Source organism: Drosophila grimshawi, unplaced genomic scaffold (assembly GCF_018153295.1).
Source record: "Drosophila grimshawi isolate 15287-2541.00 unplaced genomic scaffold, ASM1815329v1 contig_1377, whole genome shotgun sequence".
In the NCBI taxonomy this organism is placed as follows: domain Eukaryota; kingdom Metazoa; phylum Arthropoda; class Insecta; order Diptera; family Drosophilidae; genus Drosophila; species Drosophila grimshawi.
Genome location: NW_025062900.1, coordinates 17,192,315 through 17,219,591, shown reverse-complemented (window position 1 = coordinate 17,219,591; position 27,277 = coordinate 17,192,315). Strand labels below are relative to the sequence as shown.

At 40.4% G+C, this 27,277-nt stretch overlaps 1 protein-coding gene and 1 non-coding gene across 3 annotated transcripts; one reads left to right on the top strand and one right to left on the bottom strand.

The window, feature by feature from the left end:
• Positions 1-1,982: 1,982 nt before the first annotated feature.
• LOC6561472 (fez family zinc finger protein erm) lies at positions 1,983-26,442 on the bottom strand. Of its 2 annotated transcripts, XM_043214647.1 has the most exons (3): positions 26,163-26,442; positions 26,022-26,098; positions 1,983-4,494 (listed from the first exon to the last, which is right to left on the bottom strand). In XM_043214647.1, the coding sequence occupies exons 1-3, from the start codon at positions 26,224-26,226 to the stop codon at positions 2,515-2,517; spliced, it is 2,121 nt and encodes a 706-aa protein (XP_043070582.1). In that variant the 5' UTR covers positions 26,227-26,442; the 3' UTR covers positions 1,983-2,514. The 2 variants fall into 2 exon arrangements, with proteins under 2 accessions (XP_043070582.1, XP_043070583.1); XM_043214648.1 differs by lacking the exons at positions 26,022-26,098; positions 26,163-26,442 and adding an exon at positions 23,688-23,702.
• On the top strand, positions 19,127-19,199 carry Trnar-ucu. The gene has a single exon. It is a non-coding gene; the product is annotated as a tRNA-Arg (tRNA).
• Positions 26,443-27,277: the final 835 nt, after the last annotated feature.

Genomic DNA, 27,277 nt, shown 5'->3' with positions numbered 1-27,277 from the left:
CAAGCTTTACGCCATTTGTCATGCGTGCCATTCAGTGGGTTGATCTCATTTGTATACAAAACTGTTAGCCAAGTGCGTTGGCGAGGAGTGAGGGATGAGCAGTGTGGATTGACAGTGGGCGGTGTACTTAGACATATGCACGCAGGTAGAGAGCATTCGCATTGGAAATCGGAACGGAATCATATTTGGAATCGTATTCGCATCCATATTTGCATTTGCATAAAGTAATGCCTTTTGATTTCGCTTTTCGCTCCCATTTGATTTGATTTCGTTTGAATTATTCATATGCAGCAGCCGTTGCATGCAGGGGAGCTTGTGGAGTGATGTGTCAACTGAAGTGGCAACACATGCGCATACTTCTCTATTTATACCCTGTTAAATAGGGCTGCACAAATGTAGTTTAACAAGCATCTCGAATTAATCAAATATTATTTGACTTAATCTGCGGAGCTAAGAATGGAATCATATTCATATTTTACCAGCACTCAAACAATACTTAATAAGAATTTTATTATTCCTGAAAGATGTAAAGAAGTCTTCTAAAACTTTAATTAAAATTACATTATCCTATTTCTTTCTATCTAAGCTGAGCTATTTGTTAGGCATTCTTACATATTTTGGTAGGTGAATCCCATGTCGGGCATTCATCTGCCTTTAGTGAAAGTAGAACAGGTGTGGATGCCGCACTCTGTACACACTTCTGCTGCGTTTTTTATGAGCAGCCTCAAGAGGTCGAGTCTCAGTGTAACTCTTAGTCTCAGACAACGTCGCCATTTTCATTCTTGCCCCACAGATCAAAGGAAAATGCAAATGGGCGTGGCGTGTGCTGCGTTGGAGCACCATTTGAGTGGGCAACCAGCTCGCCAATAATTAAGTTGTGAATACGCTGCGTGGACTGCTTCAGACTACCGATTTGCCAGCTGACAGTTTAGAGCCCATTAAAGAGCCTCTTACGCAAATGCCACAATAATTGTTTTCATTAAAAAGCGACGCATTTCATTTGCATTTTAAAATTGGAGACACAGCCTGGTCCTCGTCCTGGTTGGCATAATCTCAGTCGGAGCCTAGCAGTGCCTTTAGAAATGAGAGCAAGTCTGAGAGGTTAAAGAAAGCTGTTTGAGCCATGAATTGTCTCTTTAACTTCTTCTTGTCCGGCTAATATTGGGTAATACCTGATAGAAGAATCCTATTCTACTAAAATGCTACAATCAATTTTGAAAGGAGGCTTAAAAAGGAGCTGTTCAAATTAAATATCAAATCGTATACAAATTAATATTTGCGGCTTATGCCGATAAATATATAATTTAGATATTGTCATTCTGTATTGATTTTTATTGAACTTCATTTATTTTAAATTTTGTTGTGAGAGTTACCATCTGCTTTTTTTTACCTTCCTTTCTATAAGAGATATTCACATAATTCAGTAGAAGCCCATCGTTCAAGAAGAATTCCTAATTCCTTTTCGGGCTGCGATCATACTCCGGGAAATTTTAAGTGTGGCCCGAAATCACAGTGCTTATTTTAAAGCTGTATAAACAATTGGAGCAATAAAACAATTTGTACAATTTTAGTTATATTGAAGAATTGATTTATTGCTTAAACATTATCAATAATATCACTTAGATACTAAACAATTTTAATGAGTTTGATAAAATCTGATGCCATTTTAACCAATCCAGAAACACATTAAAATACATATACTTAGTATGTTGTTCGATATATGTATCTGTTTATATATATATCTGTGGTGTTTTATTTGTCAATCAAACAAATCCAACTGACACATTCACAATTCGCAATGCTGGTTAAATTTTCTATATGCGCACCTAGCGAATCTGTATAGGGCGAATCTAGGATACACATTTGGTACTAGCTAGCTGTAATACAGATACACCTAAGAGATTGATATAATGTGCATCTTATAGGTCTAACATTTAGTCATCAAACAATTAAATATATATATATATATATATATATGTGTTAATATTTACACTTGTATAAATAAAATTGACATAAATTCGCTCAAAAAATCACACATACTAAGTATATTTTCGTAGCCTGGGTGCTGCAAACATAGATCGCTCGAATCGGGGATATCCCTACTGCTAAGTTGGATTGGTACTGAATATTCATGTATGTATATATATAGATATATTGCACAGGTTATTGTTGAAACCATTTGGTGGGTTGCTGGTTGACAAGTAGACAAGTAAGTCGCTCTACTCCGGCTGCATCCTAGAAGAGTCCATTCAGGGCACGCACAGCACTACCGAGGGTAGTGCAACTGAGCTCCATTGAGGCAGCCTCAAGTTCTTGCGTGACTGAAGTGTTTGTAGCTTCCTGCGGCATTGTTGCAGCAGTCGAAACAAACTGCAGTCAATCGATCAACAGATCAGCGCTACTCAAACTCGTTGAGCTCTTTGTCGACACTGATTTCGAGGCGACGGCAGCCGCTGAAGCGGCAGAAGCTGCTGTTGCCGTACAACTGGCCAGATTTTCCGCATAGTATCTCTGTCAAAATACCTTGGCTATGAACGGCACATTCTCCAGAGCAGCTGCTGTCAAGCGTTGCTGCTGCTGCTGATGATGTTGCTGCTGATGCTGATGCTGTTGCTGCTGCTGTTGTTGTTGATGTTGATGCTGCTGTTGTGCGGGATGAGCTAGTTGAAGGAACGGGGAACTGGCCGCATATTCAGCATGCAACCCGGCTGGCGGCGCATGCAAATGTTGCAGATGATGATGAAAATTAGTGGGTGGCGGTGCTGCGGTAGTTGTCTCCTGATAGGATGTGCGCGTCCAGGCCGGATTGCTGCCCTCGCCGCTGGACAGTGGTGGGGTGGTCACATTAATCGGCGGCGACATACTGCCCGACGAGGAGTCCGGCGTCAACTGGCTGGTCTGACTGTAGTTGGAGAGTGGTTCCCGTCGGGTGTAGGCCCGTCGGCGCTCGTACGCCGGCGGCAAATCATCGTCGAGGCAATCGCCGCCAATCTCGTGCAGCTTCCTCATGTGCTTCTTCAGGTCGAAGTTGCGACAGAAGCCCTTGGCGCACACCCGGCAAGTGTAGGGCTTTTTGTCGTTGTGCGTGTGCATGTGGAAGGTGAGATTGTAGATCTGATGGAAGGCCTTGTTGCAGATGCTGCACTTGTATGCCTTCTCGCCACTATGCGTCAGCTTGTGGTTCTTGTAGTTGCCCTTCTGGTGGAAGCCCTTGCCACAATATTCGCAGACGAACGGCTTGTAGCCGGCATGGATGCGGGCGTGGGTGTTGAGCGTCGAGCTGCGATTGAAGGCCTTGCCACAGGTCTGGCACTTGTGCGGCTTCTCCGAGGTGTGTATGATCTTGTGGCGGCACAACGTCGATGCCTGCCTGAAACCCTTGCCGCACACCTTGCACACAAACGGACGGGCACCCGTATGCACCGGCATGTGGCGCGTTAGATTGTAATGGGCATTGAACACCTTGCCGCACTCCAAGCACGAGAAGGTCTTCGGCTTGCCGCCATTGGCCGAGCCCGGGCTGCTGTTGTCCTCCAGCGAGCCGTGCGGCGATGGCGAACGAGAGCGCGGTGGCATTGCAACTGGTGGTGGCAATGGCAAAGCTAGCGGCAGGCTCAACGGCGGCGTGGTAAGATCAGCTTGTGGCGAACGCTTGCGCTTGAGGCTAGCATGTTGCGGGGCATGTGGCGTACGAATCGGAGACTTCTCAAGACTCTGTTGTGGTAGTTGGGCTGCTGCTGGCTGTTGCTGCGACTGCGATTGAGCAACTGCGGCAGCAGCGGCTGCGGCGGCCAACGGATGTCCCAAATTGCGACGCAGCGACTGTGAATGATGCAGGGTGGCATTGAGGGAGGCAGTGAAGCTGCTAATGTGCGCAGCACTCGCCAGCGTCTGCTGCTGGGCAGTCAATGCGGCATACTGGGCAGCAGCAGCGGCACACATCAGCTGATTGGGTGCGTAGTAGAGCAGCGGGTACTGCGATAGCAACTCCTGGTGCCGTGTGCTGACAAACTGTTGCACGGCCGAAGCTGAAGCCGAAGCTGCTGTGGCTGACATTGTGGCTGAGCTGGAGCTGGAGCTGGAGCCGGGCACATATTTCTTGAAAGCCGAATCGTAGTTGATGGCAGCCATTGCAGCTGGTTCCTCATCGTCATCGCCTGTGACCTCAATCGGACTGCAAGAGCGCTCGGAATCGGCATACATATCCGGATTGGGTTGATCATCCTCCTGCAGTTGTTGCTGCTGCTGTTGCTGCTGCTGCTGCTGCTGCTGCTGTTGGGTGGATATAGTTGGCGGTTTATTGTCCGGCTCCATGATCTTGGCAATGGAGAACTTCAAGGGACAGGAGCGCTTGGCATCGCTGCTTGCTGTATTCGTTTGATTGCTGTTGGTTTGATTGCTATCACTGGCGGCGGTTTCCATGATGGGACTCTTCGATGGCGGCATCATAGCGACAACTCCCGATGGACTACACGGTTGCATGCCACGCGGACTCTGCAGAAAGAAAATAAAATAAAAAAAAGAAAGAAAGAAGACGGAAACAAAGGTTAGTCACAGCAGCTCGTTGGTGTGTATGCAAATAAGCAACGGGTTATCAATTAATATTCAGCATACGCCCCATTGTTGGCAGCCGCCTTCTAAGCCGATCCACTCAGGTAGAACTAATCGACTGGTATACAAACAAACGCAGCAATTGTCGCAGGGGCGTGCCATGACTTAAATTCCCACTCCCATTCCCATTCCCAATTCAAATATATACTTTTCTCAATATGTATATTTGGCAGAGCTCAACGGGAGGACACAACACTCAGCACTCAACTACACACTGCACTCTGGACTCTGCACTCTGCACTCGCTTTGTGGCTGCCCAGTCAGCGGGTTGCAATTAAAACAAAACCACAGCTCATGTAAAAATTATGTAAAACACAACCAAAGAAATAAATAAAATATAAATTCGCTTATTGATTGCGTTTGCGGTTTTGATTCTTAACCCGTGCGTTGCCTGTCCCACGCTCGACTAACCCCGAACAATGGACCGAGGACGAGGCCAAGTCACCAGGCACCAGGCCAACTCTTTCACAGCATATTGCCAAAAATCATTGCAGTTTAAATCAATCATAACACATGACAAGCATTCTAAAGTCGAACATATTTTTAGCGCGGGTCTTGCACTGCTTTTATTTGCACCTCATCAAATTGTTTACACTTGGCTGCAAGTGTAAAGTCTACCATCTCCGACTCGGATTCTACCCGGTTGCCATCAACATCTCTATGCTTGCTTCCTCAAGTGTTAATAATGGACGACATCCGTTTTCGTCGGCTGGTTTGCGTTTGAGGTTGGTCTTTAATTTTGCCACTGGCTGTGGGTTTATAACCACTGTTTACCAGGCGACGATGCATGCGTCTGCCGTTTTTAATTAACTTGATTTGACGCCTCAGTAAGTAGCTGCTCAATGGCTGCGGAGCTGGGAATAGTTTTCTCGCTTGCCTCATTCCAAGTGCTTTTAATTCTATTAAGTTTCGCCTTATGAGGGCGGACTAATTTTAACCCTGATCTGCGTTCAATTGGATCTTGACACTTGGTTTATTACACATATAAGTTGCATGCTAAGTTGGGGTATATTCAAATAATAAAAGTCTTCCATTGGCCACTTGTAGGTTCAAGCAGAAAGTCACTTCAACAATCTCTTTCCATATGAGTAAGCAATTTATGCTACAACGGACAATCATAATATGTTTTAAAAAAATAGTAGCTTACTTAATTTTAGCTTTTAATATTCAGTCGTTTAATTCTATTCAGTAAATAAATACAAAATTGAAAAATAAAATGAAGCCCATCTCTACACTTAATAGATAAATATACATTTGAGGAAAATTTGCATTGCAAAAGAGATAATAATAAAAGCGAGTTTGCAAAAGTTGTCACAAGATTTTGAAGAGTTTTAAGAAAACTATTTCGTCACACATAAATTCTTATAAATACTTAATCACAAAACAAATACTGTTAAGATACGTACAAAGTAAACCATATTTAGGCACTGCCTAGAAGTATCCAATTTGTTGGCTCTGCTTCGCACGGAACAAGTTGTAATTCTTCACAATTAACTCAAAACAAGTGCACAAATAAACCAAAGATTTCGTTCTGTTTTTCAGTTGCTCAGTTCACTTAAAAACTTGTTTAAACTTTGCACCGAGTACTGAGTACCGAGAGTGATTTCACATATGACGATGCACGTATGTATTTGCTGCAGAGATATCCGTATCTATATTTTTGTGGCAACGACGTTCCGCACAGACTCAGCGACCGAAGCGGAATGAAAGCAAACACGACACAGTGTGGCCTTAAGAATTGTGAAAAGGACTGTTGTCGTTGCAGGACTCACTGAGTCTGACTGGGCCTGTTAACTGAACTGAGCAAACTCGTCGTCGCTTCACAAAGGGGTGCGGAAAACCACCCCTAATATACACACATAGACTATTTGGTGGACTGCCATTTGGTGTGTGTGCGCGCATGCGAAAGAGATAGCACGATGATGTGGCCAGGACGTATAGCAGGCAAAAGGATTACGGCAACATCATAATGAAGTTCAGATTGGATGGGACAACAACGTTTGACGTTACTGTTGCCGGCAGCGACAGCGGCATTGGCAGCGACGTCGGCAGCGACGTCAACCGCTTTATGAATTTCACACACAAAATGTCGAATTGGAATATTATACGAGTATTACTACTGAGAGCAGCTAGCGTTGAGCCCGCCCCTAAAATATTTATATACACGATGCGCAGGAGTGCAAGCGAGTGAGTGAGTGCGAGAGAGATAGGGAGAGCTAGAGCGAGAAAGAGATGGCTAAATAGAGAAGAGACTGGCTGTCTCCTTACGGGCGAGTGGCGGAGAGTGACCGAGTGTTGCCCGAGGAAACGAAACGTATCCGCCGCGACAGGGGGTTGCGTCGTGGCGTGGCCCTTGTCAAGCGGGTGCCCACGCAAAAGTGGCAACCAAAAAACTTGGCCGTATTCTGTTCACACTTGATTTGAGCTCCCTTTCGCCCCCTAGCACATTCAGCCAAGCATTCAAGCAAGATGCGCAGCCAGACACCGAAATGGCAGCGCCTCTGGTCGCCCACTCAAAAGAGTTGACGTCGCCTCCTTCACTTGTCCAAACGTGCCAGTGCCCTGAGCCTCAGCCTCAGCCTCTGCCTCAGCCGGAGACCATGCCCATGCCCATGCCCATTCCCGTCTTCGTCGACGTCGACGTCTGCGTCTGCATCTGCGTCTCCTCCTCCATCCGATCCTCCAGTGTGCAATGTCTTTGTTATGCATTTCAATTGCCGTTTGGCATTTCGTTTTATCAGTGTCTTTGTTTGCACATCTCTCACCACTCACCTCTCCACCCGATGCCCTGTGAGCATAACGGCAATGGCGGCCACGTCCACCACCTCCGTCATCGCTATCGCCATCGCCACCGCCACCGCCTACACCTCCTCCTCCTCCTCCGAGCAAGTTTTTCAGCATCAGCTCCGTATCCACATAAAAAATGTGCTCGCTCACTTTCTACCCGCCTTGGTAAATATAATCTTATATTCATTTGATGATATCGCACAGCGGCAATGTGAATTTCTTCATTTTGTTTGCTCTTGGAGTTTCCCGTCCACGTCGACGTCCACGTCCACGTCGAAAAGGCAGCGAAGAAGCGCGTTGCGCTTCCTCGAATCCTTCGTCAAAGCTGTAATGCCGCTGCAGTTAGTTGAGCAGCTTGTTCTACACCCAAAAGCACAACTCTTCACGGTGACAGAAAGGCCAGGAAATAGACAGAATGGCTGTCTAGCTGGCGGGACAAGGGCAACCAGGCTTGGCTGTCTGTCAGCCTGTGTTACCAACTCCATTTCGATGCATTATTACTTAAACGTTGGCGAAGTACATTGGCAAACAGACGAAGCGACTGGAGTTGGCCTTTACACTGGATACATTAGGCAAATTGAACTGGAACCCCAGTTAAATAAACGCAATTTGTGCATTTTAATCGGATGTATTAAACATAAAACATTAACACACTTATAAGAACTCGATTATAATATGTAAGAATTCCAACAAATAACTAATATGAATTTTGTTCAAGTACCCTTGCAAACCGAATACGGGCCTGATCACGTCTGAATTTAATTAGTAATTTATAAGTCCAATCGAAACATACACCAAATGATAATATCCTCTGAAAAGGTGTACAAATAAATCCATAACTTTGAGTATCTTAGTTTTTAATACAATGAAAACATGAATTTAAATTAAATGAAGTTAGGAACAAAAAGAAACTCCACACTGCGACTAAACTAAAGGATAAGCAAATAATCCTGGCGAAAAGGCCACTTTCTATAAAACATACTCAAGTTTCCTACTGTCTCTCTCTCTCTCTCTCTCTTTCTCTACCTATCACATTTGCACTTTTCATATTTTATTTTTGCACATTTTGCAGCAATTTTCAAGTTTTGCATTTGTGTTTGCAATTTACTCATTGCTTTCCCTACACCAATTCAGCCTTCATGTGCAACTGTGGTCTGTCCTGTGACTGCTCTGCATTCATACTCGAAGGCTAACCGCCCATTTGGCTTTTTATGTGTGTGTGTGTGTGTGTGTGCTCGGCATGTTTGCACGGCTTTTGTGACCTGGCGCAGGCCATTACTGAGAGAGTCGAGGTGCACGACCAGGACTCAGGACGATGACGGAGCCCTGGAGGAATCAGCAGGCAATAGACAGCAGTCAGTAGCCAGAAGTCAGCAGCCAGCTTTTCTGTGTTGACTGTTTTGACTGTTTGTTGATACTTTATGTGAAAGTCCAGTTGTTGTTGTTGCTGCTCTGCTGCTAAAAACTGACTCGTCATTTTATAGTGCAGCTTTTACGATGGTTTTTTGCATGTTGTTGCATGTATTTAGTAAAGCAACCAAAGGCGTATGCAGGGGGGGGAGACAGCAGGAAACTTTGCCCAGACACAAAAGGGTTTTTTAATTAAAATTTGGGAGAAATTATAATTCGCAACCCTTTACGAAATTCAGCCCCTCATCATTTAAAGCAGGCTACGCCCCTGAAAATAATTCTTTGTTAATATGACTAACAAGTAAAATTGTTCAAAATTACATGTATCTATTTGCTTATACTCAATAAACGATCTAAATAATTTTCTGATTTATGTATTGAGATCACATATCAGGTGTCAAAATATATAGCTAAAAAGTTGACGAGTGATTAAAAAATTATTGATTGCATGTCGATCATTAAAGAACGTATCCAACGTCTCTGTGAATTATACCAAAATTATTTAATGTAAAAAGAAAGATTTCGTTTCACAATTCATCGTTAACCATAAACTTTATTTAACCAGCAGGCAAAGAAAACTATTTTAAAGTCTTTCAAACAGATTTCCTTTTTTTATGATTAAGAGAAATCAATGCAAGGAATGAGGCTACTCAATTTACATATGATATTGGCAGCTACAAACTAACAGTGAGAAGCACTCGTGTACACATGAGTCCATTCAATGAGGGAATAATTTGTGGGTGTTGTGAGGAATTAACCTCTTAATGAACTAATTTACTAAAGATTAGGACGGCAAACAAAGGCCACCACAGCTAATTGTACGTCAGGCAAAAAGCAGTAAAGACAGAAACAGTAGCAGTATTTGAATGTATTAATGTATGTGTAGACCAATCAACGGGCACGCAAAGCTGACTCAACGCCTGGACAGGATATACGGAGTCGTAGGTAGCTGTTGCTACGATCTGAGATAAGATGCAAGCAAATTGCAAGGCGGTTAATCTATTTAAACGCGCCAAATACTCGCGACACAATGGGCAAATCGGTAGAGAATCGGGCCTAGAGACGAGAGAGGAGCATGGTCGAGTGCACAGATTTAGGGATAGAGAGGATCAAAGAACCGAATGGCCGAAATTCGTCTACGGGCAAATGGGAAACAAAAGCGTAAACTCGTCTAATTGCGCTCGTATGAATTGGCAATGTGAGGACCACAGGGCAACACAGAACCTGCCGCGCATGCTCGCAAGCCGGGGAATCTCAGCCGGGACTAAGAGGAGAAGCGGCTGATGCTGCCGAACATCCCTTAATCTGTGTCGGTAATCGCCAAATGCCTACAAAGAGCGGGCGAAATCTTTTTGAACTTTTATAAGCGAAAAGAAGGTTAGCAAAATATTATTATAAACCTTCTTCGGGCCCGCAACCAACACAACACAGACACTCTTAGAGACACACACACTGAGAGTAATTGCATGTGCTGTTTACTCTTGAATGAACTCAAAACATTTCAATATCACAATCGTAATGCCAAGCAGTATTTACAATAGCAGCAGCTCCTGCTCCTTCCATCATCGTCGTCGCTAATATAGCGATTTACAGGATTACATCAATTGTGAAATTGGTCAAACACCGCAATTGTTTCATTTGCAAAACGGATATTTGTTGCCCGGACACAGACACAGACACAGATATAGATACACCCACGCCACTTACATGTATATGTGTCCACCCATCGCGCTGTTCCGGACAGCAGCTGTTGAGTTTCCCTCGAGTAGAGTTCGAGACGCCTTTGTGGTCGTGGACCCTATAAGCATTGTGTTCTCGGTTTGTTGGGTCAGTGGCTCGCATGGGTCAGTCACACATGGCCGCAAATGTGTATCATGGATACATGGCCAGCTCTTACACAATGCCTTGTAATCGCTGTGGCTTACTGCAGATTATGCAAGTAACTGGACGACTGTGTTCGTGTAAATTTGCATTGTTGTCCAGCTTCGCTTTGATCTGGTGTTTTTCATTGGAAATTGCAAATTGCAAATATGCCGAACTGGATTTCAATTTTGAGATTAATTTCTGATGGCCCGGACGGAGCAGGTGACACGCTCGCCTTGAGGTGCGAATCATAAATTGTTTGAGTGGTTTAGTAGAGCGGTAGAAGCTAACGATTTGAAATTATACTGAACGTCGAGCCGTGAAAAATCTGTGGCTTAGCTTTGGTTTTAAATCAAGGAATATCAGAGTTCAAACATATCAGATTCAAAATAAAATATCTAATTCTTGTTGCATAATTTTATTGGTTTTATAAAATGATTTGATAATAAACACAAAAGATAATAAAATAAATATTTGTTTCTAATGCTTTGAGCCGGCAACTTTTTATTATTTGATATAGCGGAGTATACAAAAATGTATATATATTTAAAATTATATTTAGAGATTCAATTTTGTTCACGGATGAAAAGATTTTTGATAATACTATTACTATTAAATTATATTGCATATTTGATATGGTTGTAAATGGTTTTAGAATATTTGTTATAATTTAAATATGTTCTTCGCTGTCTTCAGATCAAGTTTTTTTTTTTTAATATGTATACATTTTTATATACTCCACTATATTTCGAATACAGTTGGCATTCAACAAGAGATTCACAGCGTCCACTAACTCAGCTGTGGAATTTTGAACAAACTCTGTGATTAAAAAATATAAATAAATAAGCAATTCAGCCAGACAAGAAACAACACATATTTTTAAATTATAAAAAGAGGTCATCAAATAGTAAATAATTGAAAATTATATTTTGTCGCATGAGAATGAGAAGAGCACACTTTGTATGAAACAGATTCCCATGGAATTATTCTGAATTCTCTCGAATTAAGACTCCCAAAGAATTGGCATCGACAACTGGATTAAAATATATGTCAACCAGTTCGCTAACTAATCGCATTACAAACGAAAGCGTAATGCATTTGACATTTGCGAAAAATAAAAAAAGATGGACAGCAGACTCATCGTTAGGCGTAGTCAGAGATAAGATCTTCACACCCAGATAGATAAGCGAAATATGTTTTTAATTGACACTAATAGGCTTAATGCGCATTAGCATAATTTGTGAGAAATTGGGCATTGGGACAAAGGAGTCGCGTGACCAGAAACTTATGGAAATATCACAACAATTTTAAAATCCCCACACTGAAAAGCCGACCGCATTTGGCAAATTGAATCACCCAATTTATTGATCTCGACACGGCCCAAAGGGTTGCTCGAAGTGTAGAACCTGCCCCGTCAACCCCCTCGGTCATTTCTTAGCTCAACTTATTTTTTTGATGCAGTGGGTGGATGGAGTTTTTTTTTTTGCTTTGCTTTTTTTTAGCTTGGTGTTTTGTTTGAAAGTACTTGTTTAATCGGTTTGTTTGTGACATTTCTATTGCTGCCCATGCCATGCGACGGGGTTTTTGCTTGGTCTTTGTTTGCTTAGTGGTAGGCCTGACACGCGTTCAACACAACACAACCCAAACCCACCCAACACACACACACACACACACAGAGCCAGCCACCCAGCCAAATACTGAAAGAGTTTTCAGCTTATTGTCGGTTAGTAGGTGTGTCTGTTTGTGGGTTTTCCTGCTCATCACCATCACAATCCTCACTGCCTGCCACACAAAAAGTTTGTGCTGTTCTCGTCTGTCCTTTTTGGGATGTGGGTGGAGAGGGTTGGTTGGTGGTTCGGATGAGGGGGCGTTGCTTAAGTGCTGCCAAACAAAAAGAACACATTTACGGGAATATTTAACTTCACTTTTCCCCGCTGCTGTTGCTGCTGCTGCTGCTGCTGCTGGATGAGGAGAGTGTGAATTGTAATTACAGTGAAATCAGCTTTTGGCACTTGTTCAGATTCTTCACGCTGGCTGTGAACTGTGATGCGGGGTTGTCTTTAATTCTGGAGTACTATATATGTGGATCTGGATCTGGCTGTGGTTGCTGCTTTGTTTGCCACACTCGCTGCGATGTCCTCGAGTCTATGAATGGGGCGTTCCCCACAAGAAATCGCACACATGCCACATGATTTATTTCTTCCTAATTGGCTTTCCATGCGTATTTGGGCATTTATTTTCCCACCTCCTGTCATATTTCAGTGCATACGTTTTGACAGCAACTCCAGATTTGATGTTGATGTTGATGTTGACTGTCGAGACAGTCGTCCTGCAGCCCACATAGGGGGCGTTCTCCTGGTTCTTTTATTTGTTTTTTTTTCCTCTTTTTGGGTAGGTGTTGCCGGAAATTGTGGTTTAGCGAGCCAAAATTAATCGTTTGACATCGCTTTGCTGCTGTGTTGGCAAACTTATTGATTAACGAAATTGGGTGGAGACTCTTAAGTGTTCTCAGGGGTCATACTATCCATAAGAAGCTTATGGAGCTTATACGGAATCACCAATTATCTCCGTTAAGCACAAATCAGTTTCATTTAAACTGCTTACTTAACATATATGCATTAGTATGGATTACTTTTAGAGCAACCCTTAACTACTTTTGACCTTAAACGAGCTACGCTTAGCTCAGCTTGTGCCCCAAGCAAAACCGATTTAGGTTGGAGCAAATATTTGATTTGTGAAATTATGTATCTGTGTCAATAAGGTGTCAATCCTTGCCCCTACCAATATCAAAATCAATAATTGATCTCTTGTCTAGTATACCAATTTTGCTCTCAGGCATTTTCTTTGGGTCTAATATTTGTGTTTAACATTCTTGTGAATAAGTCTCTTTCTTTCTTATTCCATATTTTGTGGTAGGGTTCAGCATTCACGCATTTTGTCCAGCTCTTATTCATTCTGCTCGCGGCTAAACGGCTGAACGAGTACCCTTTCATAATTTAACCAAAATATTTAAGGCAAATATTTTATATGCTGTGCATGCATTTAGGCTCAATTAAGCAACTAATCATGTCAAACTACATGTCTAAGCCCTTTGTGTACGCAGACCCAAGCCAATAATTACCCTGCTAACAAACACAATGGCCAACTTAGGACCAAAGACCATCATCTCAATAGTCCTGCACCCACATTTAGGTAGCAGACGAAATGTCGGCCGGGTTCAAAGCTGAGAAAAAACACCTTTCACTTGGCCTACGAAAATGTGCCGACAGTATTTTGACAGACATGAAATAATTCTCAAGGCATTGTGCCAAATGCGGATCAAAAATTATTAATAACCATTTCGGCATCTCAAAAGTGCTCCAAGCGATTGTGGTTCACAAAGCTGCCTGCAATTTGCAAATGTTTGCACATTGTGCAATCCAATCGATTTGATTTGATGATAAGTTGCTAATTGCAGCTAATTGCTCTGTTTCACCAGCAGCTGTGGTTTGCGCCTCAGCAAATCTGTGCAACAACATTACCCAAGAAATATGAAAATACATTTTAACCGAAATCAGTGATGCCTTATAAGAAACGCTGCGATTTGTTATAGCTCAAAAAAAAATGAGGAAGTGAAGAAATGTCTGTTATAGAAATGCACCTGTCTTATTTGAATTGAGATTAACATATCAGAAACACTCGCAAGTTTGCCGTTTATGTACTGTTCACGCTCAATTGAAGTGGATGTCAAGAAGCCATCAGAATGTGTCATAAGCAAAACACGCTTATAATAACTACTTAAACATCATTACGGTCAATGATGTCCTTCCCATGCCCCAGTAGATACAAGACCGGAAATAAGTAAAAGCCAATAAATCACCCACAGAAAAAATACGGCAAAATGCTAAAACTTTACAAAAAAAAGCCATGTAAGCATATTTGATGTGAAGTATGCACTATAAAATACTCTGTAAAAAATGTATGCTTGCAAATCGGCAACCGAAACTATTTTAGGCTTGAAAATAAAATAAAATAAATGTATCTTGGCTAGTTTTAAGAATGAAATAATATATCGAATATATGGAACCCTTCCACTTATTTTCAAGAATAAACCAACTCCATTAAACCCGTCTTCGAATTTTGGGAACAGGGTATAGAAAAAAAAAACACAACGAATGCGAACTAGAGGCGTAAAAAAAAACATATTTCAAGGACTAAACCAAACAAACAGCAAACACTTCCGAGCCGGACCTTGTACACCCAACCAACCCACATCAGGGGCGTCTCCCATTGCCCGTCTCACCCCAGTTTTAATATGGAGCGAGACTCTGAGGCTGGCTGGCTACCGGAAGATGAGCTAATAGGACGCGTGCCGGCAGCGTCGTTCAATTTGTTGCAATTATAATTGTATTGGCTGTTTTTGGGCCTCAGCCGCGTGTCGCATATTTGTTGGAGGTGAATGTCATAATGTTGCGTAATGCGCTTAACCACAGTTCTTAAACTGGGCAGGGAACTGAGCACCATAAACATGAACATGATAATAATGTCCCCGGGCTCCGACGAAAATGCGGACACGCGCTTTGGGCTTGGACCGTTTGACTTGTCCTGTTTGCAGGTTGTTAAGGACTCTCAACCCTTGCGAGTGTGGCAAGCGGCATTTGTCACGCGGAAGTGTTGGTGTTAGCGTTGTTCTTGCTGTTGTTGCTTTTTATTACAGGAAGTACACTTTTTTCCGCTTCGTATTTTTGAGCTGGCCGCCGTCAAACATTTATGGAAAGTGTGTGAGTTTTATTCAAATGTGCGAGTAGAAAAAAAGGAGCGAGAAATTCGTCGAACATGATAAGTAGCTAAATATTTGTGGACTAGAAAGAGGGCAAACAACGCTGGGAACCGTAACGCCAGCTAATTTTGATAAATAAAAAGGAGTGTACAACAGATTGTTATAGACACTACAAAGTATATGTAAGCAATTAGAAAGAAATTTATTCAGACTCGAAAGGGGTACGGGAAATCTGGTAACATAAATATAAGTGAGCCACAGGTCGTATCCTTCCGGTGTACGGTCTTTCCCAGAAGTACTCGGTTTATTTTAATGTTATTTACAAAAACTTGTCTTGAAATACATATCTATAAGGACATTCTTGTGTATCATTAAGACATGCAATGAGCTCTGTTAATAATCAATTGATTTCAAATTGTTATTTATACACTCTCAAATTGAATTTTAAAAATTCCCCTTACATTTGGCGCCCAGGTAACTCATCTAATTATTCTGAAATGTTATTTTTAAAACGGAAGATGTTTTTTTTAATAGATAGCTAAGGCTAGATTATAGAAATCAAATTTTATTACTATTTTCTGAATTTCAAAAAGATTTTGCATTTTACATATTATAAATATTTTCTATTATTAAGAAATATATTTCTGAAATACAAAATAAGCCTTTCTATTTATAAAAAATTATTTTGTATATTTAGAACTTCTTTCTGAAATCAAGAAAATTCTTATAGTTTTCAAGGCGATTTTTTTCCAAGTAGTTTCGATTCGATTGCGAGACAAACATCGATAAGATATTTAATATAAATCGAGTACATTCCACTACAAAGGAGTGCAATGGTTACATGCCAAAAGTGTATTTGTGACTCGGATCAAAGCATTCTACTCGAACCTCTTAATTTTGCATATCCAATCGAAGTGTTTTTCCAAGGAAGCAACGGAAGCTGAAGTGGATGTTGATGTCGATGCTGATGCCAAATCTAGCACGAGCCAAATTGTAATCTGAAGTTGGCGACGAGGGCGACACAAAACGACAAAACGAGAGTAAAACACACAGGAGCCGACAAGTAATGAGCAGTTGTTTAGTTTGTGAGAGCACGAAACAAAGAAACACACACACCCAGAGAGAGAGAGAGGGAGAGAGGGAGCAAAGGAGCAGTGGGGCAACAACAAGAGCAACTGACAGCACAAAAGAGACTGCCACAGAATACAATGCAGTAAGTTAAAGCCAATGGCAATGGCAATGCCAAAGCCAAAGCATATGCATTTAATTTAATATTGAACGACGAGGCAAACAAATGAAAGCATAAAATTTCGCTTTCAATTACATCGGACGCTCGCAGAAGTGGTTGGGGTTGGGGTAGGGATAGTGGTAGGGGTAGGGGTAGGGGGAGCGTGGTCGCTTTTGCACATTTTGACAGTTTACGTGAATATAATTAACAGGAAGCAGGCACACGCGCCAGACGCAACCGCCGAATCCAGTCAAAGACTGAAGCGCGGAGTATCTTTGGCAAGGATCGCGTGTCAACAACCACAGTAGAAATAACGCGAGCAAGAAAAAGAAAAAGCGTTTCCGCTGCCGAAAGCGAAATCGAAATTGAAAAGCAAAGCAGGCCAGCGAAATCAAATGTCAGACGAGGACACAAGGTCTAGGTAACGCCCAAAAGACGCAACCGGTTTTCAACAATCAAATCATGATCATCGGCTAGCATTAAGAGCGAGAGAGAGGAGTAAACAAGTACACTCTGTGTAAGCCACCATTTGATTATCCTTGCCCACTTAAGGCAGCTGCGCCAGTGCCCAACAACAATCTCAGCCAACAATTGTTCATCCGCGCACATTGCTTCCTGTCTTGATGCTCAGCCGTCGTATTGTGTGCCCCGCCACCGGAAGGATCAACAACAGCAGCAGCAGCAGCAGCAAAAGGAGATATACAAGCAGGAGCAGGAGTTCGAGGGTACCTCCAAATCTCGTGCCTTAGAAACGCTCTTTTTTTTGGAGGCGTGGGCAGCGTGTGTGTCGCATATGTAGCAATTAAAATCTCTGATGATGGAACATGTGCAAATCTCAGCACCAAATGTCCTTGGCAAGCGCGTGCCGAGATTGAAATGAAGAGAGAGGAGTGTGCTCCTTAAGGAATGGGCGTCATTTGCGGGGCGTTCCGACTGCTGCATAACATTTGCCCAAGAATTTGCAGTCACCCTATCTTATTGGATTGTTTAGAACAACGGCAGCTGCAGTTATCCGATTCATATTTAATAATATACCGTTTCAAGGATGTTTGGTTTGAGGAGTGCATAATAAAAATATATATGAACTCAAGGACCAGTTTAACATTTAAAAAAAACCGTAATGAATATGCGGCTTATGAATTTTTGAAATTCTGAAACGATGTTAGCTACAATTGACAGTAAAGCAATTGCATTCCTGCCACATAAATCGAAGTTGCCTTAACCCCGTTTGAGAGCAACTGCCACTGGCAGAAGCCAAATGCACATACTTGGCATTCCGATTAGTCCGAGCTAATTGACAATGCGACTACTTCAATGCTCAATGAGCACAACAATGGGCCAAGCGAAGCCCGGAACACCCAACCCGAGTCAAAGTCATGGCAACAAGAGCAATAAAATTTAATATCCGTTTCGAGTGTGCGATTTGCGTAAAAAAAACGTTTACATAATCTGGCCGGTGACTCGGGCAGCGGCATGAAAGGAGTCCAGAGTCCAATATACTAAAAACGTCGGAAGGAGCAGATAAATCACACGGCACAAAGTGAGAAAACTCCCCAAAAAGGGGACACTGCTAAAAAAAGAAGCAAAAAAAAAACAGGCAATAAGATAAGGCCTTTGACTTGGGCAAAGGGGAGTGGGGGCATTGCCACATTTGGACGATTACTCTATTAGACTTGGGTCTGGTGTTCGATTTGATTAATTTGTTAACAAACTGAAAGTAGCAACAGCCACAACACAACAACACGCCTTGAGTAATTGCAACCAGTCACGTCACCAAATATTTTTCGGTGAACAACCCTGAATGCTCTCCAAACTCACAGCTAAAATGTGTGTATATCTATCTGTCTACCCCGGGTCTGTCAGTGTGTGTGAGTGAGTGAATTCTATAGTACTTATTAGCCAAAAGCGCATGAAGATCACAGTAGGCGATAAAGGCAACAAGGAGCCCCGAGCGAGAAATGCAAATGAAAATGAAAATGAAAATTAGAAGCGGGCAAATTGAGCACTTGAATGCCCCGACGAACTGCAGATAGAGCCAAGGCTCGGCACAAAATAAATATCCTTTAGTGAAAGCCACTTGCAACCAAACCATATCCTCAGATTGCTTTGATTTTAGGTGCAGCAGCTGCAACAGAAAAGTGTTCAAGTTCAATGCGTGGCATGCATACATATTTATGTCTTGTATATATACATATATATTTGTACAAATAGTTGTATATGTACGGCGCAGCGAAATTTCGATTCTATAAATAAAGAACTAGTTGTACGCATGTTTAAATAGCTGTTTCTCGGTTTTGTATTTGAAATGGTTTTGTTTACAAGCGAAACGCTGCGTGACTTGCTTTTGGAGGCTACTCTGATGTCGACAACAATATAGTTAAATTTTTTCTATTTGTAATTAAACAATTACTATAAATATGCGCGCGTTGTAGCAAGTGGATAGGTGCCACGACATCGTCAGGTAATTAGACCCTTTGGCGCAGCGGATAGCGCGTTGGACTTCTAATCCAAAGGTCGCGGGTTCGATCCCCGCAAGGGTTGAAATACTCCAATCTATTTTTTAAAAATATTTTTAAAAAGCTTCTTGGTTACATGCGCAGAAAGAAAGTGAAAAGCTATCAACATAGGAGAGAACGCTTAACTTAGGCCTGGAAAAGATTTGAATCCCTTGTAGATCGGAATTAGTCTGCTGATATCGAAATGTTAGTCCGGAGGATCGAATATTATTATCGGTTTTATTATTTTGACTATTATTATATATTTTTTAATTGATGAATACTCTTCGCTTGGGCCCAAAATATGTTGGTACAAAATAAATTGTGTGTTTTCTGTTCGTAAATAACTGGCTCTGTAGTTTTATTGAATCAGAAAGACATATTTAAATTGCTGTGTAGAGTAGTAAATATTATATTATTTTAATTTAAAAATATTCATTGCTTGAGCCCAATAACTTGTTGATTAAAAAAACAAGACAATCATTTTAAAAAACTTATATTTTACAACTTATCTCTTTAGACCTATTCTTTCTATGGCAGAAATATGATATAGTGGTTCGATCCGGTCGGATGCCAAGTGCTGATGTGGATATATGCCACAATTTTCCTACTTATTCAAACAATGGGTGTACAAAATGAGGACGGATGTATGTACGGGCATGGCTATAACTGACTCGACCAATGAAGCTGATTAAGAATACACATAATCTATTGTAAAAGTCCCAACAACATTAGAAGGGTATACAAATTACAATTAATATTACACTATGCAATTATGTAATTTACCCTGGTTTAGCAATCCATTTGAAAACCAAACAAAAAGTGCATAGCTCATTAGATTAAGCAAACACTAAACAAGAAGAATGTGCATATTTCGAGATGTGATTTTCAATTTAAAACCCCGCTGAACAACATTATTAAGTAAAAGATTCCCAAAGTGTTCACTCTCCCCCCTACTTGGCTAAATAAACTATTTGCCTGGCACAAATAACTTGAATTGAGAATGTACAAGATACAAAATCAGAGCGCACAACAAACCCCCGAGGCTCAAACTGGGCTGGCTTAGATCAAGCGTAAATTGCAACAGCTGTCAAGTGGCTGAACGGCGGTTTTTCCATATCTGTTGAGTACACAGCAATAGCAACTAACAGCCTATTAAATTGTTTACATGCCCAGTACAAATATTGACAAAAGATGCGCTCCATAACGCATAACACCAACAAGGGGGTTGTTTCCCTTATGCAAGGAATACCAATTTGATCTGTATACATATATATATACATATATAGATGATAGTCATCGATAAAATAAAGGTAGCAATTTATTGTTGTTGTTGTGGCTCTACAAATTATCAGCTCAGCACGCGAATTCCACAAAACTAACTAACACGCCACACAAATCACAAATCAAATGAGCCGACGCCATTTTGTTTGACTTCAAATGTGCAATTCAGCAAGAAAAAGACTACTCTGCAATTTACAATTGCAACTTGTTTTGTTATTCTAGTTCTTGTTATTGTTCTTGTTGTTATTGTTGTTGTTCTTCAAATAAATTCCCATTTATTTTGCTGTAATTTGTCGACAGGCGGGCTTAACCCACTTTCCGCCCCGGGCATTTTGTAACTCACATTTCAACTGGTTGTCTGTCGACGGTTTATTGGAGTTTGCATGTTGGCAAACTTCCCTAAATGATTTTCAAGGCACTGAAGCATATTGAAAATAAGCTTTGCATATTTATAATACAGTATATAACACAAAAAGAACAACTATTTTATTAGAATTATTAGGCATGTTGTTGAAATCTCTTGACAAAATGTAAGTACTGCATCAATCTTATCTTGCGCGCTTGATTGCAATGATTTAAAAAAAAAAAAAAAATTGTTCTTTAGAGAAAACGGATACATAGAGTAGATATAGTATTGAAATATGTTTGTCAACATTTAAAAATCATTAAAACACGCTTATCTAGCCAGCTTGGTTCAATATTTTCTATATTTTACAAAAAAAGAAAATTATTTTCATACAAAAACTTGAATTATTCCCTTGAAAAATTGACAACACTTTAAGCTTAGTAAATATGTTTGCTGAGTCTAATTTAGCCTATATAAAGATTGAGTTTGCTTGGAATAATCATATTGCAAGTAAATAGTGCATTCATTTGTAGAACACAGACAAGCAACATAAATTCCAAAAGATTTGTGAAATGGTTTTTATTAATTTGACATATTAACTCATTGTAATCGATGCGCTTAAAGGAATCTTGCCAGTGTTTGCTTAAGTCATTATCTGACCCATTGCCTAGTAGAAGAAGTACGTGCTGCAAAAACGACATTAAGCATTCGCCCCATGGAACATGCATGCGTGGAAAAGAGCAGAGCCGGCTGGAAATGAAAGCAGCTGCAAAAGGAGCGCACAAAAGGCACACACACATGGAGAGCTGGAGTTGGAGTAAGAGTAACTGCAATTACGCGTAATAAACAAAAGTTACACGGATCGACAACAACAGCAACGTGCTGCACAGCAAAAAAACAGGGGCGGACGCTGAATGTGTGCAACAACAACAGCAACAACAGCAAAAATGAAAGAAGAAAAAAAAAAACGCATACTTAATTGCGGGTTTTTCAAACGAACGAACCCCGCTGCAGAGTCGCGCTAATAGTTGTGTAGAAGTTCAAAACCTTTTGCGCACTTGAAACAGCGGCGAGTGCGCTTTAAGGGTAGTCAGAGCTCAACGGGATCGGGACCAAAAAATGGCTACACACGGCGATCCATATAAAATTGCAACAAATCGTTCAGGGCCCTCAGCGGGCGCAGCTACATTATGCCGTTGCCACATCAACCCCTTTGTTGCACCCAAAGAATACCAAAAAAAGCAACAAAAAAAAACAGAGCAACTATCCAAAAATGGTTGACGTCACGCATTTTTTTATTCCGTTTATTACATGAGCATCGACAGTGCAGAGAGAAAGGGACAGGGATAGAGATAGAGAGAGCGCGAGAGAAAGGGAGGGAGAGATGGGTAGCATTTAACAGCCAACGAAGCCGAAAGGCAAATCCAAAGAATTTGTATCTAATAAAGTTCCATATGTGCAGCAGTGTTGCCCTGCTGCTGCTCCCGTCCCTTATTAGGCATAAATGTTTGATTGTGTTGTTGCTTCTTTAAAATGAGGGTGCATGCCCCACCACAGTGTGTGAATGTGTAAATGGTTGGTGTTGCTGCTGGTTGCTGCTTGCTGCCTGCTGCTTGCTGGTGGTAGTTATGCTGATTCTGATTCTAATTCAAAATTGTTACAATTCATTTGCTTGTTGATTTTTTTCAAAATTTCGACAGTGGCTCAAGTGGTGCTCAACAATTTTCGTTGTATTTCATTGAATACTGATACTTTTCATAAGCTCTTTTAATCAGACCAGCTTATATTTTAAGCTATACATTTATAGTTCTCAAACTAAATTTCGAATATTTGTTTCCAGGTTTTTTGTTAATATTTTATGTGGACTAAAAATACCCCAACATTTTTAATAAACTCTTGAGAAATATAAATTTTTAATTAAATTCAAAATGTAAATTAAAGTTACAAATAAAATTTAAAAGATAAAATAAAGAATTTCATAAATCTGGTGGTGTTAAAATACAAAATGGTTCAACAACAATAACAATCAATCAATTGCAAAATAGTATTGACATAATCTTTGAATATATTTGTTTATTATATTATTAATCTAGATGTTTTGTGGATGTCAAACCAAAAAGGTTGAAATTCTTCAATTCAAAGAATGAACGGAAAAAGCTCTTGAAGAATATGAGTCAAAAATGTGAAGCAGCTATTCAAAACTCAGAATATAATCCACATATTGAATGAGATGTATTATTAACCCAAATTAGGAACCATCCTTTTCGAAAATGTTCTATTTATGTGACAAAACTATTTTTAACATATTTTTGCAAATTTTCTTATAATTTTTCTGCCTTAGTTAATTAGTTAAATATGCTAAGAAATACTGCACATATTACGTTTCGTATAATAATTATTAAATAAAACAATTGATTTCTTATATTTATTTATTGTATTCACCGCTGGTATACAGATACCAATTGTCTTATGTAAAACCCGGATAAACATGACATTTATGTGTTTGGCCAAAGAGTTTTTTAAACTTAAAGTAATGCTGACAAACGAGTTCTCTCTTAAAATAAAAACTATCCAATGATAAAAGTTTTATGTTTAATTAAAGTGTTTTTTAAACTTAAAGTAATGCTGGCAATCAAGTTCGCTCTTCACAAATGTTTGAAGTCACATGTGGATAAGGAGAAAAAATAATAATGAACAGTACAGAAGCGTACTTCAAATGACAATAAAAAACAAATATTTACATTAACCAACACAGCACACAGAGAGAGAGAGAGAGAGAGGGAGAGAGAGAGAGAGAGAGGGAAAAGGAGAGCTCGTTTGCATTGGGATAAGTACTAGGAAACCAAACCAGAAACTCCTCACCCGCAAATCTTTTGTCAAAATATGAAACTTCAAAACAATTACCTCTGCCAGCCCGGCAAAACTGGCAAGCACTTGAGTACATAGTACAGATGTATACATACAGCAGGAGTAGTTGCAGTAGTCCTGCTCCTGGTCGTGGTCCTGGTCGTGGTCCTCGTCCTCGTCCTGGTCGTGGTCCCTGGATTCGTAGCAGCCGCATGCGCAAACAGCGCAAATAAACAATTAAAATGTCACAATGATTGCCGTCGTACCCGTGTCAGGAAATCAAAAAACCACGAAAAATCGGTAAATATGTTGAACCCTAAAAAGCAGCAGCACACACACACACACATAGCCAAGCCAAGCAGTTTATTTACTCATTGTCGAGCAGCGGAATATATTGAAAAGCGCATTTTACAACCACGTGGCGATGACGGCGACTAACCGTAAGACATTTTAACCACTCAAGCGAACCGGGTAAGCAAGCCAAGCAATTTGCGAGGGAGACTGCTTCTGCTTCTGCTGTCGCAGTAGCATGTGGCAAGCAAGTCCTTGCTAAGGCGTTGCACAAACAAAAACTCAACAATGGCAGCAGCAACATCAACAGCGAAGGCAGCATCAACGAAAATCCCAATTAAAAATTGAAAAGCGCGCGAAGAAAAACGACATTTAAATAGCAGAAATGACTCCAAGTTGTGGCCACCATGCTGAGTGTACAACTTGTGCTCATCCTTCATTCTCCCTCCCTCCATCCTTCATCTCGCATCCTCCACTTTCTGGCCATGCACGCTGTGCGTCTGTGACATTAACAATTGATGGACGACGACGACTGAACTCTGCACAGATTGTTGCGCTCAGCTCAGCTGCGAGCTTAGACACTTTTCATTTCATTTCACACACACTTACACACACACACATACAGCTAGACAGGACTCGAGTCTCCACAGGCTTCTCGTCAAGTAGTGCTGTCGACGGGTTTTATTTTTTTGATGCGACAGCCCAAAAGTGGCCTCTGGGGCAAGTGGAAAGAATTCGAGTGGGTAATTCAGCCAAAATGTGAAATGTGTGTGTTATTCCAAGAAATAAACTATAACTTTATATTTTTTATACATTTGAAATTCATATTGATGATTTCGTGTTAATTTAGTCATAAGTGATTTTAACGATGATATCACCAATAAGGCATCTTCAAGAAGCTAGACAGAATTTAAGTCTCGTCGAAGATTAGGTACCCTTGCAGACCGGAGTCAACCTGCCGAGCTGTAAAAGACCCAGTATATTTTAAAATCCAAGCGATTGCTGTTCTCTGTTGTAAATGGCGTGGAAAAATGAAGAGTTAAACGCAGTTTCTGATTATGGATTATTTTTATTATGCGCGAGTGCGTCTTTACTTGTTGAAGAATTGAGAGCAACTTTTGAACTTAGGAAAAATACAACGCAGGAAGAAAAATAACAATTCATGCGTGACCAGATATTCGATACTAATCGATATAGCGATACTTAAGTCTTAATCGTTGCTGCGATATTCAAACATTTCTCAACATTCTCAAATCTATATGATGTATTAATCTGATTGTCATCATTATTTGTGGAAGTATTAAGAACATAATAACACTCATAACTGATAAGTTTGGATCGAATAAATTGCTAAAGAAAAAGTGTCTCATGTAAGAACTCATCGTCAACCGATGTGGCATCAGTCTGATATCCAATCCGGCTGACTTCGATATTCGTAGTGTCTGCAGCAGAAAGTCGAATATGTTACAAGTTTCATCAGAATATCTTTAAAAGTAACAAACGATTTCGCATAGAAACAGCCAGGCAAATTGGCAGAGGGACATGGCTATATCGCAGTAATTAATTACTTCAATGAATTAGTAGATTAATGAAGAGTCATCGAATTTGAATGCATTTCATTGCAGGAAGCTAACGGCAAATTCTAATTAATTAAAAAGAAGCTCACAAGTACTATTAACGACTTAAATAATGGAAATTAATAAAGATCTATAGGCATAAGCTTTATATCTAGCTATTTACCTATCTGCCTTTAAATTCCTTTCTATTATTTTAAATAGGCAGAAATATCGAAGACGATCGAATAGCAGTACTAAATCATATAGCTGTAATAGATACAATCGGTCAAAAGATCTCTTCCCGTATGAAAATAAAATTGTATCTTCCAACTTCCATATCACATACATATCTTCTATAGAAACAACCTATATCAAAGTTGTGGAAACCAAATATTGATACATATGTCATAATTTCTGATACAATATAACTTTATACTATTTATATAGATAAATATATTGAAATTTGCTTAAATTTATTATCATAACAATTCATTTAAAGTTGGTTAAATAACAATTATTATAAGCAAACAAAAATGGAACTCACAGCGAGATCTTCAACAAATATTCGTTTGGTATTTGTTTGGTTAATTAAAATCCGGGTTTGATGTCTTTCCCTCGTTGCTTGAGTTAATATTTAAATTTAATATAAGACTTTGTGCTTAAGTACTTCAAAGCTTTTACTGACTTCTTCGCCAAATCGGTCCTAGACTAATCAAGCCAGCAAATGCTCCAGGACATATCGCCGACATTTGTGTGTGTGTGTTGACTTCTTAGTCCATATTTCTTAAGCGAGTCCTCTATAAACTGCACTCACACACAGAGAGAGAGAGAGAGAGAGAGACGCACGCACTCACAGGTGCTCACACACACAGACACAGAGTGAAAGCTGTCCGTTTAATTTGCACGGGAATAACCCTCGAAGGAACCATTAAAATTGCGACCGCGCGCGTTCAAGACGTCAATTTCGTAATGTAAATATTTTACTTATGAGTCAAAGCAAGTTAAGGCAAAACACAAATAGGATACGGAAATATGTATGCATTAATGTATGTATTTATGTGCTCAGCTTACAAGTCTTCGTATTAAACTTCTTACTTGCAAATAAAATAATTATATTTTATAAGTCAAACTTTGCAGTGAGCGTAAACGTTTTATATATTTTTATAGGTATATTCTTTTTTTTTGTTGTTTAATAAAAGTAGAATAAGACAACTTTTGTATTTATTGCAGATATTAATTAAATGTTTTTTATTTGTCACTTAAGTGTTACTTCTTAGATCAACGGCTTTATCAGTTATGCAACACTGCAAAGTGATTAGTTTCAGATTTAGCAAAATTCTCCCAGCGTAGCAATAAACTTGGCTACGTTTGTTTGTTTGCTCGCGTGCGTTCGCGTACCGTTGTTTTCTCCCACGCGTTCGCCACTTTTTACACATACATGCACATATACATACATATATTCGGTTTGCCGACGGATCAAACGTCAACGCCAAACGTCGAATGAATATAATGCGCTGTCATGCTCTCTCACTCTTACGTGACGACCAACTACCGTTATGACGAAAAATGAAACAAATACGAAAAGCGGTGGCAAAACGTCATTATCATTCATGAACATCATTACGCTTTGCTTTCTCTCTCGCTCTCTCTCTCTCTCTCTCTCTATCTTTCTCCCTCTTTCTCTCTCGTTAGCACCAATGAGCAAGGCTGAGCGAGGCGCAATATGTCTGCTATACACTTAGTATGTGTGTGTGTGTGTAAGCGTATCTCTCTGTATTGATGTGTGTTTGTGTGTGTTTA

What these genes read in the sequence shown, in the direction of transcription:
- LOC6561472 (XM_043214647.1), bottom strand. Translation starts at nt 26,226, where the DNA reads ATGTCGGCGATATGTCCTGGAGCATTTGCTGGCTTGATTAGTCTAGGA. An exon ending in AGGACCGATTTGGCGAAGAA is followed by an intron (nt 26,099 to 26,162) that starts GTCAGTAAAAGC and finishes TATTAACTCAAG; the next exon opens with CAACGAGGGAAAGACATCAA. An exon ending in TATTTGTTGAAGATCTCGCT is followed by an intron (nt 4,495 to 26,021) that starts GTGAGTTCCATT and finishes TTCTTTCTGCAG; the next exon opens with AGTCCGCGTGGCATGCAACC.